This window comes from Trachurus japonicus, chromosome 14 (genome assembly GCF_045865225.1).
Source record: "Trachurus japonicus isolate A0001 chromosome 14, Traja_1.0".
Taxonomy (NCBI): Eukaryota; Metazoa; Chordata; class Actinopteri; order Carangiformes; family Carangidae; genus Trachurus; species Trachurus japonicus.
Genome location: NC_140920.1, coordinates 6,496,102 through 6,511,974, shown reverse-complemented (window position 1 = coordinate 6,511,974; position 15,873 = coordinate 6,496,102). Strand labels below are relative to the sequence as shown.

The window sequence follows — 15,873 nt, the reverse complement described above, 5'->3', positions numbered from 1 at the left end:
GTTAGATTCCAAGTCAACACATCACCCACCCTCCTCCTCCTCCTCCTCCTGCAGGCTGCACACACTCGTCCGTCTGCCTGCGTCCATCTAACCAGCAGCAGTGAGGACACACAGAGCTGAGCAGTCCTGCACGTGAGACTGTGTGTGTGTGTGTGAGAGAGAGAGAGAGTGTGTGTTTGTGTGTGTGTGTGAGAGAGGGGCTATAGTGTTGACCGGGCTATGAGTGCGTCTCAGAGGGAGAGCTGCTGTTGGATGCTGAGTTGAGCAGAAGAGGAGAAGCTGAGAGAGGAGAGGAGAGGAGCAGTCGTCATGGGGCTCGGTCAGTCCAGCAAGGCTCCGGTGACGGACGACACCGATGAGGGTGAGTGTTAAAGAAACACCAGAGACAGATCCTTTTCTTCATTTCATCATTTATCTGTTTATCACGGTTCAGACAGGAGGAAGGTGAACTAAAACAAAGTTGGCACAAAGTTGTGAGCATGAATTCGACTCTGCTGGCCTCATGTCAAGGTGTTTTTTTTGTTTTTTTTTATGCAGCCTTGTGTGAAAGAAGCTTTTTCTTCCTCTGTGAAAAGATGGAGAGCACTCAGAGGAAACGGTTGGACGGATGTGATGCTAATTAGGGTTGTCATTAGTCTTCTTCCTCAGAAATAGGAAAGAGGGAACACCCCTTGTTGTAGCCACAGTTTTGGATATTTATGCTGAGACAATAGAAAAGTTGTTTTCCTGAAACTAAACTCATGTGGACGTGTTTGTCTACTTCAGATTTTGGTGTTTGTTTTGATGATAAATGTGAATTATTTGAATCTTGTCGTGATATTTTTCTTATCAGTTCAATTTTTTTTCCCCAGGACTGTGACCATCAAGGTCAGAACTGGCAGAGATTATTATTTTGATTGGCAAAGTTGTCGGTCTGAATTTATTTCTTGTTTTTGTTTGACCTGAGTAGATAACACACCATGTGAATTTATTGATCTGTGTCAGTCTTTGAAATTATTTCCCTCCTGGCTTCGCCTCAAGGACCTCGAAAAAGTCAGAGCTGCTGAGTATGAGTCAGTGATTTAGTCAGAGCTGAGGTGGTTTTTCCCTTCGCTGTATAGGTTTGGTTCTTTGACATACAGTATAATGTTTGTTTTCAGCTCATAATACTCCCATTAATAGTCATTATAATTGTTTTAGGATTTGTTTGTGTGTGTGTGCTGACTGAGAGATGAATTTCATCAGCGTGTGACAAACTAAAGGTTGTATATTTCACCCTGCCTCCCTCTAATGAAATCCATATCTGTGGTGTTTTCTTTACACTGGAGGCAAAACCGCTATCAAAGAGGAAATCATTATTCATGGTTAACCCTGCAGCTTAGTCATCTCAGTGTGTGTGCTTCTGCTGCTGCTGCTGCCGCCACCGCCGCCGCCGTTCTGGAAATGTCAGTCACAACCGAGCTGCTGTGAACTCTGGAGTTAATGGAACAGTTGCACCTTCTCCCTTTTGCTAAACAGCGTGGGCGATTTCACAGAGGGCACGAGGGAATAATAAACAGAGACGCGGCGTTTTGAATGAGAATTAAAAAAAAAAAAAACAAACGAAAAAAAGCTCAGTGGAAACACAGTAATCCCCTCGCTGATGGAGCTCAACGTCACAGACGGGCAGGACTCTCCTTTTTGAGGTCACACCAACCAGACAGGTGCTCCTCCACTTTATTGTTATTGTCTGACGGTTGGTAATATCCCCCGCCTGACTGCTCTGTACGTTCTGCAAAGACTCCTGGGAAACGAGAGAGACAGAGAGATAACTGGAGTCTAAGGCAGAAAAATAAAAAGATGGAATCAAAACTGAGAGGAGGAACCAAAAACCAAAGTTATTTATTTCTAATGCTGATCGTTGACATGGAAACTGCTGCTGGTGTGAATACAAAATCTGGTTCTGCAGAGAGTCTCCAGTTTTTACTTATTACAATATTATTATTATCATCATCATGAGGGTTAGTGATCACTGCATGTTGACTGTACTGTCTGTACATCAGGCTCTCAGCCCCTTTGAGAGGCAATAAAGATGCAAATTGAATTTTTCCTCTTTCTACTTCAGGAGCGTTCAGAGTTTGCCGCGAGGTGGTATTGTTCCACAAAAGTGGAATTTGTTTGTTTGTTAATGCAACAGTGGCTTGGTTTCATAAATATATTATTCATGTAAGTTAATGCTCTGAGGTCGGGTCATGTGACAGCAGCTGGAAAACTACCTGACAGTTGGTGAGGAGAGAGAGCATTTCACTGATTATGGACTTGTCCTTTTGTTGTTGAACAGCAAAATATATGTTTTTATAATATATTTTATATTTTATACAGGAGGTGACTTCCATTATTCACCATTTGCAAAATGAGTAATGCACGGCTTTTGAAAAAAAAAACGCCCAAATGTCACTTTCCATTTGCATGAGGTAGTTTTTCAGACTATTTTAAAGAGGAACTATGCAAGTCCGGTCGGAGTGCATATTGTCTATGTGTGACGTGTATTTGTTTTCAACAAAGCCGTTGAGAAGGCAATCCATGGAGCGATATCTACTGAGGTGGGTAACGTTAACAACAGATTACGGATTACCAGGCGTGTTTGTGTCGTTATGCCGTAAAGCAGTCCATGTTTCTCGCGAGACAAGATCTGGGACACCGGGTCAGAGGCTCTTAATCTTGCTTGAGTTGGTTTTCCAGACTAAGAGAGGCTAGGTAAAAGGCAGAAGAGATTCCATTCTTCCCGTAACAAGTCATTTAACCATCGCAATAACTCTGATGTTATCAAGTTTAATTAAGGTGCAAATCTTGCATAGTTCCTCTTTAATGAAGCTTACATTTTTCAAAATTCAACCTAGCTTTTCTAAGATAAATAAAAGTCACATGACAGTCATGGTCTGTGATGTTTGATGTTTGCTACTATACATACAAAACAACTGAGGGGTAAAATTACTTTAACATCTTAACATAGCAGAAAGAAATGTGAGGATATTTCCAAATTAATGCATCATATTTGCATGGCTTTTGAATTTCTTATGGGAAACACCCACAGTTTCCAGTACATAGTTTTACAGTTCATACTCAGTTGATTTACAGAGGTGTGTGTGTGTGTGTGTGTGTTTGTGTGTGAAGGTGAACTCTGTCATGACATGTTTATCCCCTCAGAGAGTGACATGTCCCCTCGGTGCCACGGTTATTTTTTCCACTGTGTGTAACTGGGAGAGTCTGGTTAATGGACGAGCCCCGTTTACTGCTGATCGTACTTTATTCACAGGGACCCATGGGCTCTGTTTCAGTTGTCAGAGCAACTGTGTGAGCGCTGATGTTCCCACGACGGTGGGTCCTTAAGTGATTTACAGGCTTCTGTGTGAGGTAGAGAGAGGGAAGTAGAGAGAGAGAGAGGAAGAGAGGGGACAGAGTGAGACAGTACGTCCACACTGAATTGGCTGATTCTGAAAATGTCAGTCACATTTTAAAACAATAAAAGTCTGTTAAGGGAAACTGATTTATTCTGTTTGCTGGTTGGACTCTGTTTCTGCTCTGTGATCATCTCTCCTGTGTTTTAATGCAGCTACACTACTGAATCACATTGTTTATGCAAATTCATGTATTTTTGTTTCTGTCATCTTTTATTATTTATTGGACAGTAAATAACCAGGAAGCTGTGACCACTCACTGCTTGGTTTAATCTTCATTATGAGTCTATTTATATTTATTCTTTAAGGTTATTTTAATTATTTATAATTATTGGGTCTGAGTAATTCATTCCTTGGTATTTTTAACATGTTGAATGACAATAGAAAAAACTTAACGGGACTGAAACACATTGGAGCAGTACACACACATATTAAAAATAATATTTATATCTGTATTGTGTGTGTGTGTTGAGATTTATCTGCATTTAAAGATCATGGTTGATAGTATTCTGTGTTTTATTACCGGGTCATTTGTGCAGCGCGTTACGTTTTGTCATCAGGTGACACCTAGTGGCCATAGATGTTATGACAGGAGCCGAAGGGAAAAGGAGAGGGTCGGTGTGGATGGATGTGTCAACATAACACAAGGAATATGACCCATAATTAAATGTTTACACTGTAACCATGACAACAAAGACTGTGTCATGATGAAGACGTAGATATTTTTTTAATATTTAGACCCCAAGAATGTATTGTATTGTATTTGGCTATAAATGCGTCTCATATTAATGTGGATGAATTACCCATACTTTTTAATGGGTCCATTTTCGATAAATATATTGTTTAGTCTTTATAGTTATTTTGATATTATTATTTAGTGGTCGACTCGCCCAGCATTTCCTAGTTTCAGTCTCACGGACGCTGCCCGGCGGGTCATGGGAATAACGCCGCCGGATCGCTAGTTGGCATCGTTTATGGTCGGAACTACGACGGTATCTGATCGTCTTCAAACCTCCGACTTTCATTCTTGATTAATGAAAACATTCTTGGCAAATGTTTTCGCTTTCATCCTCCAAGAATTTCAGCGTGCGCGCGGAGGCTCATGGGAAATGTAGTGTGAAAACACTTCGCTGTCCAAAACTCCTCGTAGTCCCTTTAACACATTTTTTTCTAAAGCTAACAAAGTAGAGTTTTGTTTTGTGCCAACACCTGAAGTCATGACTGTGTATATACTATGTTCCTGTAACCATGACAACAGAGGTCTGGTATGCCTGTTGCCGTAGCAGCGCAATTCCAGGACCAGGACACAAAAACTCCTACTGTATGGGTCGTACAACTGAAAATAATCTATACCAACGTATTTAGTTGTTTAGTTTGTACGGCTTGGTTAAACAAAATTAATACAAATACAATTATTACAAAAAATTAATCCGCTGCTGAAAATAGTCCCCTATAAAATACAATTATTTCCTTCTGCTTGAGTTGAGTTTGCTAAACTGAACTTTAAAAAAAGAAGAACATTTAACAATATAGGCTTTTTGTGACCTATTGAGGGCTGAGATACAATTTTCCAAAGCTTGTGTGGGTCTGTGCAAAGTAAAAATGTATTTTCTTGACTGCGAAGGCCCATGTGGGTATTTCAGCAGACGTCCACAAAGCTGCCCCCAAAATGCTTGACCGCACTTGTGTGCACCCGTTATCCAACAAGGTAAAAATAGAAAAGACCTGTGTCTCCATTTTAGAGCAGATGAGTGCTGAGAGTCTGGTGCATTTTCAAATCTAGTCAACTTGTTTGTGGACAAAGAAGCTTCAGACGGACGGAGGAGAACGGTAAAGACATGGGGGGAAAAAATGACTGTAGAGTGGGCCACAGTCGTACAAAGAGAGAGAGACTCGACCTGAACGAGTACGATTAGCCTCAGTCCGAACTGATCACGACGTGTCAGTCAAATTCAAATTGACGGGCAGACGAGCTCCTCAGTTCGATGATTTCCTCACTTAGTTAAATCCACGGAGAAACTGCCAATGTGTCAATTCCACTCGTCTTAAGATTTGGATCATTACACGCTCTGTTACTGGTGTGTCCATCATTTCATCGAGCACATTAAACCGTTCACAGTTGCTGCTGCTAAAATACCACAATCTCCATCTTAATCCTCTTCTCTCTCTCTCTCTGAATTCACTTTATCTCCCTCTCTGCCTTTCATTTGACTTCTTCTTATTCTCTCTTTCTCTCTCTCTGATCTGACTGAGCCTCATCGTCACCAGAATCTACAAGTAGCTCAGCAGGAAAATGACCACGTTTATATATTCAGTGTGTGTATGTTGAGTGTATATACGCTGCCATCTTTACGTCTGTGTGTGTGTGTGTGTGTGTGTGTGTGTGTGTGTACATTACAAAGCGGCATCATCATCGTGTGGACCCTATCAGAGGTTGTGTAAACACTCCAACACAGATAGTGTGAGAGGAGGAAGTGCCAGAGATACGTGACTAACAGAGCATAACATTAACTGTCACATTCAATAGATCGAGAGTCTGCAGGCAAAATGTGCACGTGTGTGTGTGTGTGTGTGTGTGTGAGCTGTACTGTTGCAGGAGAGGCAGGTGACGCTTAAAGTCATATTTAACCAGATTAGCTTTTTTTTTTTTTTTTGGTGGATGTGCGTGAGTGTGGTCAGAGGGGTCGCAGCTGATGCATCCTCTGTCCTGGTCGTCATGGCAGCAAGAAACAAACAGCCCCATACGTTTTCAATTGGAGAAAACATTTGCTGATAGATGGAGAGAATGTGAGAGAGAGAGAACGAGAGAGAGAGAGAGATGGGGAGTTAGTTCTCTGCTCTATTGTTTGTTTGTGGAGGAGATAAAGAGTGATGGAGGAAAGGAAAGAGGAGGAAAGAGAGAGAGAGAGATGGCTGAGAAGATGAGACGTCTCTGTGTCGAGGCTTATCTGAACTCTGTGCTCTATGATGTCATTGACCTGTGGTTGCCCTGGAGACCTCAGAGCTCACGGTGAAGCTACTATACTACTGTACCTGCTCCAAACATCCATCTATTTCCATTTATAATGACTCAATCACCTGATTTTCATTTTACAAAGGTTAAAAACAAAGTCTCATCTACTGTTAATCCACCTGCGTGGAATTAATGTAATTAAAGCTTTATGAAGATTAAGAACTTTTCTTTTTAATATTTAAGCGGCAGCAAATGTGCATCTACTGTTGGTCTTGTCGGGTAGTTTCACCATCTTCTAACAGCTGGGAAGAAATTATGCTGTAATGTATTTATTTATTTCTTTTTAAACTGTTTTATTTTATATCTGATGTAATTTTCATTTTCATTTTCTTCTCTTCTTCCCTGCAGTCAATTTCGACCACTTCCAGATCTTGAGGGCGATCGGAAAAGGAAGCTTTGGAAAAGTAAGTCCATGTTTTTGTCAGTGTTTGTGCCTGTTTGTTTATTATTATCAATATTGTGATGCAATCTGAGAATATTAAGATGAACGTGTGTCACAACAAGGTGACATCATCAAAGACATTCAGTTTACGATGACTTTAGCAGCAGGAAGCAGATACTTCAGCGTTACTTTATTATCAGAGGAGAACGACTTGAACGATGAACTTGATTTCCTAAACAGCGGGCGGTGATTTTCTTGCCGATTTACGACTTGTTGCAGCTCTTCATGATTTCCTTTTTTCATAAACACACATGTTGTTGCAGATAAAACATCAGTGCCCTTTGAGTCAGTGCAGCATCATCATCATCATACACAGACTCAACGTGCAGCAGCAGCAGCTCAGAGGTGACAGCCGTGTTTACCTCCTGCTGTTGAACCCAATAGTGAAGAGTAATTCACCATCAGCACTAAGGACAACATGTTAGAACATACAGCCAACGCACGTGCACGCTCACGAGCACATGTGTACACACTGAACAGAAGCACACGGCATCAATACTGTGTCCAACAACAGATAAGCAGTCTAATCACAGTGGATGTCAAGCTGTTCAATGGGAGTCGTGATGCGATCAGGGTTCGGCTGATTAACTGTGCCAGCTGCTGCACAGATCACTCTCTTAGATCGCAGTAATCACCGGCTCATTGACGCTCACAGTGCACACACACACATACACACACACACAAGTGCAACTACTACTTTAAATATGTGGCATTTATTACAGTACATTGCTGCAGTCACTTTTTTTTCAGTCATATTGTCAAAAGGAATTAATGTTGATGTTTACGTGCAGTGACAGCGACCCACAATGCACCAGGTGTTACTTTCTGTGTTTTGCTGTGTCACATCACAGTCATTTTTTTTTAATTTCTACACTGAGTGCCATTTTCCAAGAGGTTTTATGCAATTTTTTCATTTTCAAATTTAATTCCCTCCTGCTGACATGAACTAACACGTCTAACGAACGCCGACACTAACGATGTTTCCATCTCAGAAACTCACTGGTTCTGTGGTGAACGTGTGAGGGGAGGATTAATGTCGTCATCATCGCAGAGATTAAAGAGAAATCCTGAAGTTTCCTGTCGACCTTTTCGACCTTGTTCAGTGACCCACATTTCTGGCTGTTGCAGCGATGTTACGTGTAACAAACACCCCACGTTCTCATGTGTCGTACTGAATTACACTACCAGTCAAAAGTTTGGACACACCTTCTTATTCAATGTTTTTTTCTTTATCTTCATTACATTCTACAATGTGGATTCATACTGAAGACATCAATACTATGAAGGAGCACATATGGCATTATGTAGTAAACACAAAAGTGTTTGACAAGGCAGCATGTTGTTTTCGAGGCAAATGCAGAGACTGCTTGCCGAAAAACTGTCCCTGAGGGCAACGCGCATCAGCAGTTTTGCATGAAAAACAACTCCGTCTCGTAACGTTCTGTTATTATCTCATATCGTGGTGAATGTGCAGGTCACAACTTGTCCACCAGAGCGTTTTGGAGTTGTTGGATTGTGTATTTGATGAGTTTGATGAGGGAAACCAAGAAATCCCATTAGCCTCCGTAGCGTAGCTCTGAGCAGCTCGCGGCTCTGCTCCGCCGTTCTAAAAATAGCTTGCACCGACAAATAAAGGTAACAAACCTACTGCTATGACTATAGGGATTATGGCAATGGGCCACTTTGCCAAAATGTTGAACTATCCCTTTAAATGTCATCAGAATATCAGAAATCTAAGGACGCGATACAATGGTTTTCAGTGTCATTGATCAATTAAAAGACGGGCTTCATGTGGGAAAAGTGCTATTAAATTATTACTATGAAAACATTATATCATGATCACAACTGAGCATTATATTTATCATACTGGCGTTTGTCTGGATGCTAAGAGAAAAAATACTTTGCACATCTATTTGTTGGTCAGGTGCGTAGGAGAGGGACAAGTGTCTGAGTCTGTACATTTGTTTGATGCTAAAACCATTTACTGCCTTGGAAGAACTGTGAGCACACACAGGTACAGAAATAAAACATCTTAACCGTCTGTCTGACTGGTTTTGACCTCGGCGATGAAGTAACTGAGCCTTGTACAATCTCCTCAGGTGTGTATTGTCCAGAAGAAGGACACTAAGAAGATGTACGCCATGAAGTACATGAACAAGCTGAAGTGTGTGGAGCGCAACGAAGTGAGAAACGTCCTGAAGGAGCTGCAGATCATGCAGAACCTCGAGCACCCGTTCCTGGTCAACTTCTGGTGAGTCACCGCGCTTTGAATCAGTGTTTTTGATTGTGTGGTTGTCGTGTCTGTGTGTGTGTGTGTGTCTCTAAGTTTTACCATGAAATAATCTGAGGTCATTTCTGAAAAAAAAAAGTTGCGTAAATCACTTATGGTACTTGTTGAATTCGAAGGCAGGGAGCCGTGAACTGACTTTGACAGAGTGAACTCATCCGTTCCTGAAATATTTAAACAAAAAGCTGCTGTGTAAAAATTTTAAAAAGCACACTACCGATGATTTCCACTTGAGCAGGTCATCTCCACAAAGGCTTCGGAGTTTCACACCGGTTATCACCATCAGACGGTAACAGCCGCTCAGACTCAGGCCTGGCGGTGCACTCTGTGTCACCCATTTGATTTTTACAGTGATTGCACCCTGTCCATTAAATCAGACTCTGCAACAGACAAGAGGAAAAGAGCATCAGCCATTAAAAAACAGCCTCTCACACAGTCCTGGACCGGAGTCTGCAGATAGATGCATGTGGGAAAGGTGTTGACCACTGAGGAGCAGTCTCCGTCCTCCTCCCATCATCTCACACTGTGAAGCTGCTAAAAGGAAAATGTCGTTTGCTCACCGAGCTGAACTCAGCTCTAATGTAGACGATTCTCCCGGTTGCTTCTTGTTTGTTTCACCACCTCTGGGAGGTTGACGAAGACTTTTTTTTTTCTCCCCTCCTTTTCTCAACGCTGATACGAGCCGATCCAAACTGTGAGCTAAACCAAAGATGACTCATCAGGTACTTTTAAGCAACTCGTTCATCATAATTTGAGAGCGCCAGCTTATTGCGCGCGAGGAATTGCACTTTTAAGATGGCTGATAAGTGTGGCTGGTTAACTTCCCGTCTGAAAGGCATCATTAATTCTTGATAAGAACTCCCACTCTTTAAGAGGAAGCCACCCTGCTTCTCTGTTCCAGGGGGAAAGGATGTCTCTCTCTCCACAGACACAGAATAAGAGCCACAGTCCCTGCCGTCCGGTTTTCAAAAATAAAAGCATGTGTATTCATTTATTCATTGCACTATGTATTATTTCTTCATTCACAGGTTTGATTTGAGCTCAGCAGCGCCCTATAAAAAAACCTCCACCAGCTGAACAATTAAATTAGATGATGATTTATTTGTGCAGCTCTGTTTTCCGACTACTTCCTTTTTCTTTTTACTCGTCTATCCTTGGTCCTCTGTCCCACTTTCCTCTTCACCTCTCTTCAGTTTTTCAGTTTTTCCTTTTTTGTGAGAGAGCACCACTCTGGCAGAATCAGTGGCCGCCCGTCTTTTAATTACCAATTTGAGGGAAACAAAACTAAATCCTCCCACGTTGGGAATGAATGAATTAGAGGAGAGAAAGAGAAAGAGAGAGAGAGAGGCGAAGAGGAGAGGAGCAGGGAAAAGGACAGAGTAACCACAATATGGAGAGAGGGAAGGAAAATACAAGAAGACGAGAGAGCGGAGGGGAGCGTTCAGACTCATCAGACAAACAATGCCAGTGCTGGCTTTCCTGCCTGATTGCCTGCTGCGTTGGACAAAAAAGAAGGTTGGAAGTTAATGCTTTTGGCAGCGTAAAGCCCCCCGGGTGGGGCAGTGGGGCTGGTGGTGGGGAGGGGGTGATTTCCTCCAGAGATGTGCTTGGGTCAGCGCTGCGCTGTACCCACTCGCCCACTCTCTCTCTCTGTCTCTCTCTCTCTCTCTCTGTCTCTCTGGCTGTGTTGAGTTGGCGTAAGTTATGATTGTCCTGAGGTGAATGCTCAAGGTCAGAGCCGGGGAGTGATTACCTGCAGCCACATGAGCCGCACTGCAGAAAAAACTACATGCAGACAAATCCAAGCCTTTTACTTCTGCTTCTGTCCCCCCAGCCAGCTTGTCCTCTTGTCCTCTTTTTCATCTTCTCTCACCTTTAGCTTTGTCTTCTTCTTCTTTTTCTTCTTCTTCCTGCACCTGCTTCATTTCCTTTCCTCTCCTCCGCCTGCTGTCAAGCTCGGCTCCCGCTGCAGGTCTTGACCTCAGGTGTCTACGCTCGGTGTGCAGCCGAGCAACAATGCACTCTTAAGACAGGAGCGAAATGAAAACACTTCGGCCCCTTCACAACTTATTCTCCTCTCCGTGCAAACTATTGTGTTTTAATATGGAGCAGTGATGTTGAAGAAACTGAAACTCTGGCATCAAGTCAGCGCTGCTACGGTCAGTTTATTGATGTGCCAGCGCTGTGTAAGGGGAGCCCGCCACTGGCACTGCACTGCACTGCTTTGACACAAAAACCCAGAGATCCCACGCTGTTACCGGGACGGAGAGGAAGAGGAGATGGCAGCCGGTTTATTTTGCTATTGGCTTATTCAGCCTTCATTCTCGCTACCAATTTAAAGGTGGAATAAGTGATTGTGAAAGAAAAAAAACTTGCAAGAAACAAATAAAGGCCTTCAAATGTTCCACCCACTCCAAATTCATGGACCTGGCTGCATCGCCAAGGCAACAACACAGCAGCGCAATCCAAAGGGTCTGAAAGACATCTGGAGATATAAAAAAAAACATAAAACAAAGGGAGGTAATAATAATTTCAACCAAATAAAATCCACACCCGGCTGTAATTCCCTTTTGCACAAATACCAACAACGATCTCAGTAACAACAACTCTTCTGCTACTGAAGCTTCAAACATAAACAGCTCTGAACATCTGTGCAGCAGTAATTGAACATTATTAGAGAGACACACATGTGATACTGATAGCAGCTTGTAAACCAACCATTTGGGGTTAATAATATCACAAACATGAGCAAATGGGGACATAACGATACTGATGACTGATGTTAACCATCTGAACAGGAAACAGAAGAAGCAGAACATCCTCAACCTCAACCTACAAAGTTCTTTATTTGTCATCGTTACGAGAACAACGAGGCAGCACAACATCTCTAGACAATGAGCAATAAAGTAAGAAATAGAAATACTAAATAATGATTAAATAAATAACATCATATAAGAATAAGAATTCAGTTAATTCAATGTTGATCCACTGCCAACATCCTGATGGACAGGAGCTGTTTGCCACATGATGTGTATGGATGAAAGATATTGAATTACATTAACAGGACACTAATAATTCTCCTGTATCAGGATTCATTCATTGGATTGACATATTCAAAGTGCCATAGCATTGAATTAAGACTTAATTGTAACCACAAGATCAATCACTGCACAGACCAACACACAAGAAACGACGCCTGTGATGATTTAGTCGATTATACACCAAGAAAGTTTAGTGCTTCTGTCATGGTACATCTAAAACAAGAAGAGGAACAACAAGGTGAAACTTTATGGCAGTAATATTAGAAATAGAGTATTAATGTTCATGGCCAACTTTGTCAAATTGTGCAGTTCACAATTTTCAACTAAACCTGCTTTTATCAAAATCTATTGGAGCATTCAGTCATTTCTAACCTATTCAATAGTGTGACGTAACATGGTATTGTAAATAAAAAAACATTGCATAACTGTCAAAGGGAAAAGGAGAAGAACATTAACAAAAGTCTAAAAGATTGTGAAGTAAAAAAGCTTTACTTGCTTCAGGGAGTCACTCTTGCTCTGTTATTACATAATCTTACTAATGCACTTCATTTCTATGCAGAACGAGATGTCATTCAACATTACCTCCCATTCATGTGCACGTCTTCTTTTATAAAACCACACAGTGATGACAAAGTATCCACAAAAAAGCAATGACAACTATTCTCCAAGCTTCCTTACATAAAAGCTCCAGTACACTATGTTGTATTGTACGAGCTACAGTTTGAATGAATGGCAGGAGGAGCTGAAATAAGCAAGACTACAAAGCAGCAGGAGGGAGATCTGCTTGTACCTGAGGTGTGTAACATCTGTTAACTGTGCACGTGCTCATTAATACAGCAGAAAACTAGAAAGGCAACATGTCAAGTGTGTTTGGCCTGAAGTCGAGGTGACCTGGTGAAATGGAGGAAAATCAGAGTTTGTACCGTAGGAATAAAGGTTAATTCAGACCTGTGGCTCGTTTTGCCTTGTTCAAATTCAGTGGCTAAAACAATCCAGTTGTTGCATTTTTCTTTTGGGTGGTTTGTGTTCACCTGGTAACAGTCCCAAGCTCTGGTCCAATGTTGTAAACAAATGCCATGCGCAAGAAAACTGTGCTTTCATTGGTCAGAAATATTACCTGGAACGAGGACGAGGTTACCCGGGAAAAACAAAAAACATGGAATAGAGGTTTCAACAGGCCTGAAAATTAAAACCCGACCCCATCCGAACCGCGGGTTGTAGCCCAGGCCTGGTCCGAGTCATTTGTATATATTTTCCACTAAAAAGAAAAAAAAAAAAGGAAGAAATGAAGCCGACCTGAGTCATCCTATTTTTACAGACTGTTACACTATATACAGGTGCATTTTAAATATTAAACAACCGTATTAAACAATCTCATGGAAAAGTTTATTTCAAAAAGTGAAACTACTACATTATATAAATCCATTACACACAGAATGAAACATTTAATGTCTTTATCATTTAATTTCTTTTAATTGCAATGATTATGGCTTATATTTAATGAAGACCTGAAATTCAGTATCACAAAAAAATTAAATATCACAAAAGACCAATTAAAAAAATGCATTTTTCATATGGAAATGTTGGTCTTCTGAAAAGTGTGTCCATCTATATGCACTCAATACTTAGTCAGGGCTATTTGACTTGAACTACTAATGGACTCTTCCATGATATTCTAGTTTATTGAGATGTACATGTATTTTAGCCCGGCCCATTGAGAACCATGGACAACCACATCAGCAGCGTGTCGCGTGTTGTGTCGGTTGCTGAGTCAATTACGTTCTCACTAGAAACAAACCGCTCCAGGGCTCAAATGGCCACCTCTTCCTGCTGATCTTATCCCGCAATCCGAGCACGATTGCTGATTAACCGATTTCTGGGGTTAAACGCTCCCGGTTTCGGAACAACTGCTTCAAACGAGCCAGGTCTGAATAAACCCTGAAAAAAACATCCTGATGAAGATGAACTGTTTACTGAACCTAAATGTGTCCTGAGTGGAGGTAAAGATGTAAGAGCAAAGACCTGTTAGAGTAAAAGCAAACAGTTGTTACTTTAAGAAAAGCTCACTCTCTGAAGCACTTAAATAAGACTGAGATCTCACTTCACCAACCGAGTGTAAGTGGAGTTTCAGTGTTGTACATGTTACGTGAGTGTATTGAATCCTCTTGTGTGCATTTTTGGAAGCAGTCTGTGTGTGTGTGTGTGTTTTTGCATGAGTGGCTCCGAGCATGTGAGTCCAGGGAGCGTTGGACACAGAGCGATGGGAGCTGTCAGTCACAGGGAGGTGTTTGGAGACGGGGTGGACGGGGAGGTCAGAGGGCAGTGGGCATCGATCCAACACTTCACAGTCAGATGGGCTGTGTGTGTGTGTATGTTTAAGTGTGTGTGTGTGTGATCACTAACTGCATAAACTCTTGAGCGTTAAAACAAAGTCTTGATTGACCGTTTTATTACCGAGGTTCACTGATGTGTGTTTTTTTTACGTTGGGTGAGCAGCATCCAATAGAAATATGTTGATGAATAAAACTCACTGGAGGGTTTAGAACGAGGAGGTTTAGTTAATTAAACTCACGAAGAATCATGATCAGGTGACAGAAGATGGGTCGTTACGAGGGGGGAGAAGAAGTCCTGACTAAGGAGATCAGAAATGAACCGGTGCTGGGTGATGTTCTCATTTCTGAGAGGGGATATATACAGTATTTAGGAATATTGCCAATATTACCATTACTTTTATGGAAAAGACTGAGTAAGTGAAAAAGTGTTTATTAAATTAAATTATACACTAACGTAATCAGAAAATGTGACTTCTGAGCTGAACTCTGCAGTACGAGTGTGATTTAAGGGCCATAATCTGCTTAAATCTGGTGAAATGTATAAGTTATAGGATCCGTGTCATTACCCTGTTTAAACGTGCGTCTTCACATGTCGTAGCCGTCACCTCTAAAAGCGGCAGAGGAGGTCTTTCTTTGTAACGTTACGGTACCATTAAGCCTCAGAGCCACCGCGGCTTCTGGAGACTTCCATTACCGAAGTGGCCTGGGGTGCCTCCGCCTTTTAAAAGCTCCATGCAGGAAGCTCTCCCATCAGGCCGACTGCCTGGAGGCCACCAGGAGGTCACATTGAAATGCATGTGTAGCGGAGCAGAGACAGATACCCAGAAGAAGAACGAGAGAGAGAGAGAGAGAGAGAGAGCTGTAAGACAGAGATGGAGAGAGAAACAAGAAGGAAAATGAAGGATTGATGCTGCTCGCCTTTCACCCGGGCCGGGACAGTTTACAATGTGGTGCTATCATTAATTCCTGCTTGTGTTATGTTACTTTCTTCACATCTTTTATTAGTCATGAAATATGATGTAAACGATGTCCGCCACCATGTAGCTGCTGTTGATCTGAATTTCAATCCTTCATTCTTTATTCTCAGTTTGGGGCCGTGTCCACCAAACGTGCTCTTACCTGTAGAGCTCTCTCTCTCCCTCTTTCTCTTTCGTCATAATGCTGCTGTTGCTAGGTAACAAAACGAGTCCTCTGACACTTCCGTGTCCCTGCCTTGTTAATGTAAACACTACAACGAGCGTAAAGGCCCTTACACACTGGGGATGTATTTTTTGTGATTAATTCACGGCGCATCAATATTCTTGGTTTTCATCATCATGAGGCCTTTCGCACCTGTAGACC

General features: G+C 41.8%; 1 protein-coding gene across 2 annotated transcripts in view; it reads left to right on the top strand.

The window, feature by feature from the left end:
- stk32a (serine/threonine kinase 32A) overlaps positions 1–15,873 on the top strand; it is an 86,244-nt gene continuing 70,371 nt past the window's right edge. The window contains exons 1-3 of one of the 2 annotated variants that reach the window (XM_085797224.1): positions 1–361; positions 6,778–6,833; positions 8,971–9,122. In XM_085797224.1, the coding sequence (XP_085653350.1) occupies positions 310–361; positions 6,778–6,833; positions 8,971–9,122 (260 nt within the window). In that variant the 5' untranslated portion in view covers positions 1–309. The remainder of the gene's footprint in view (positions 362–6,777; positions 6,834–8,970; positions 9,123–15,873) is intronic. The other variant, XM_085797223.1, reaches the window with a different exon arrangement.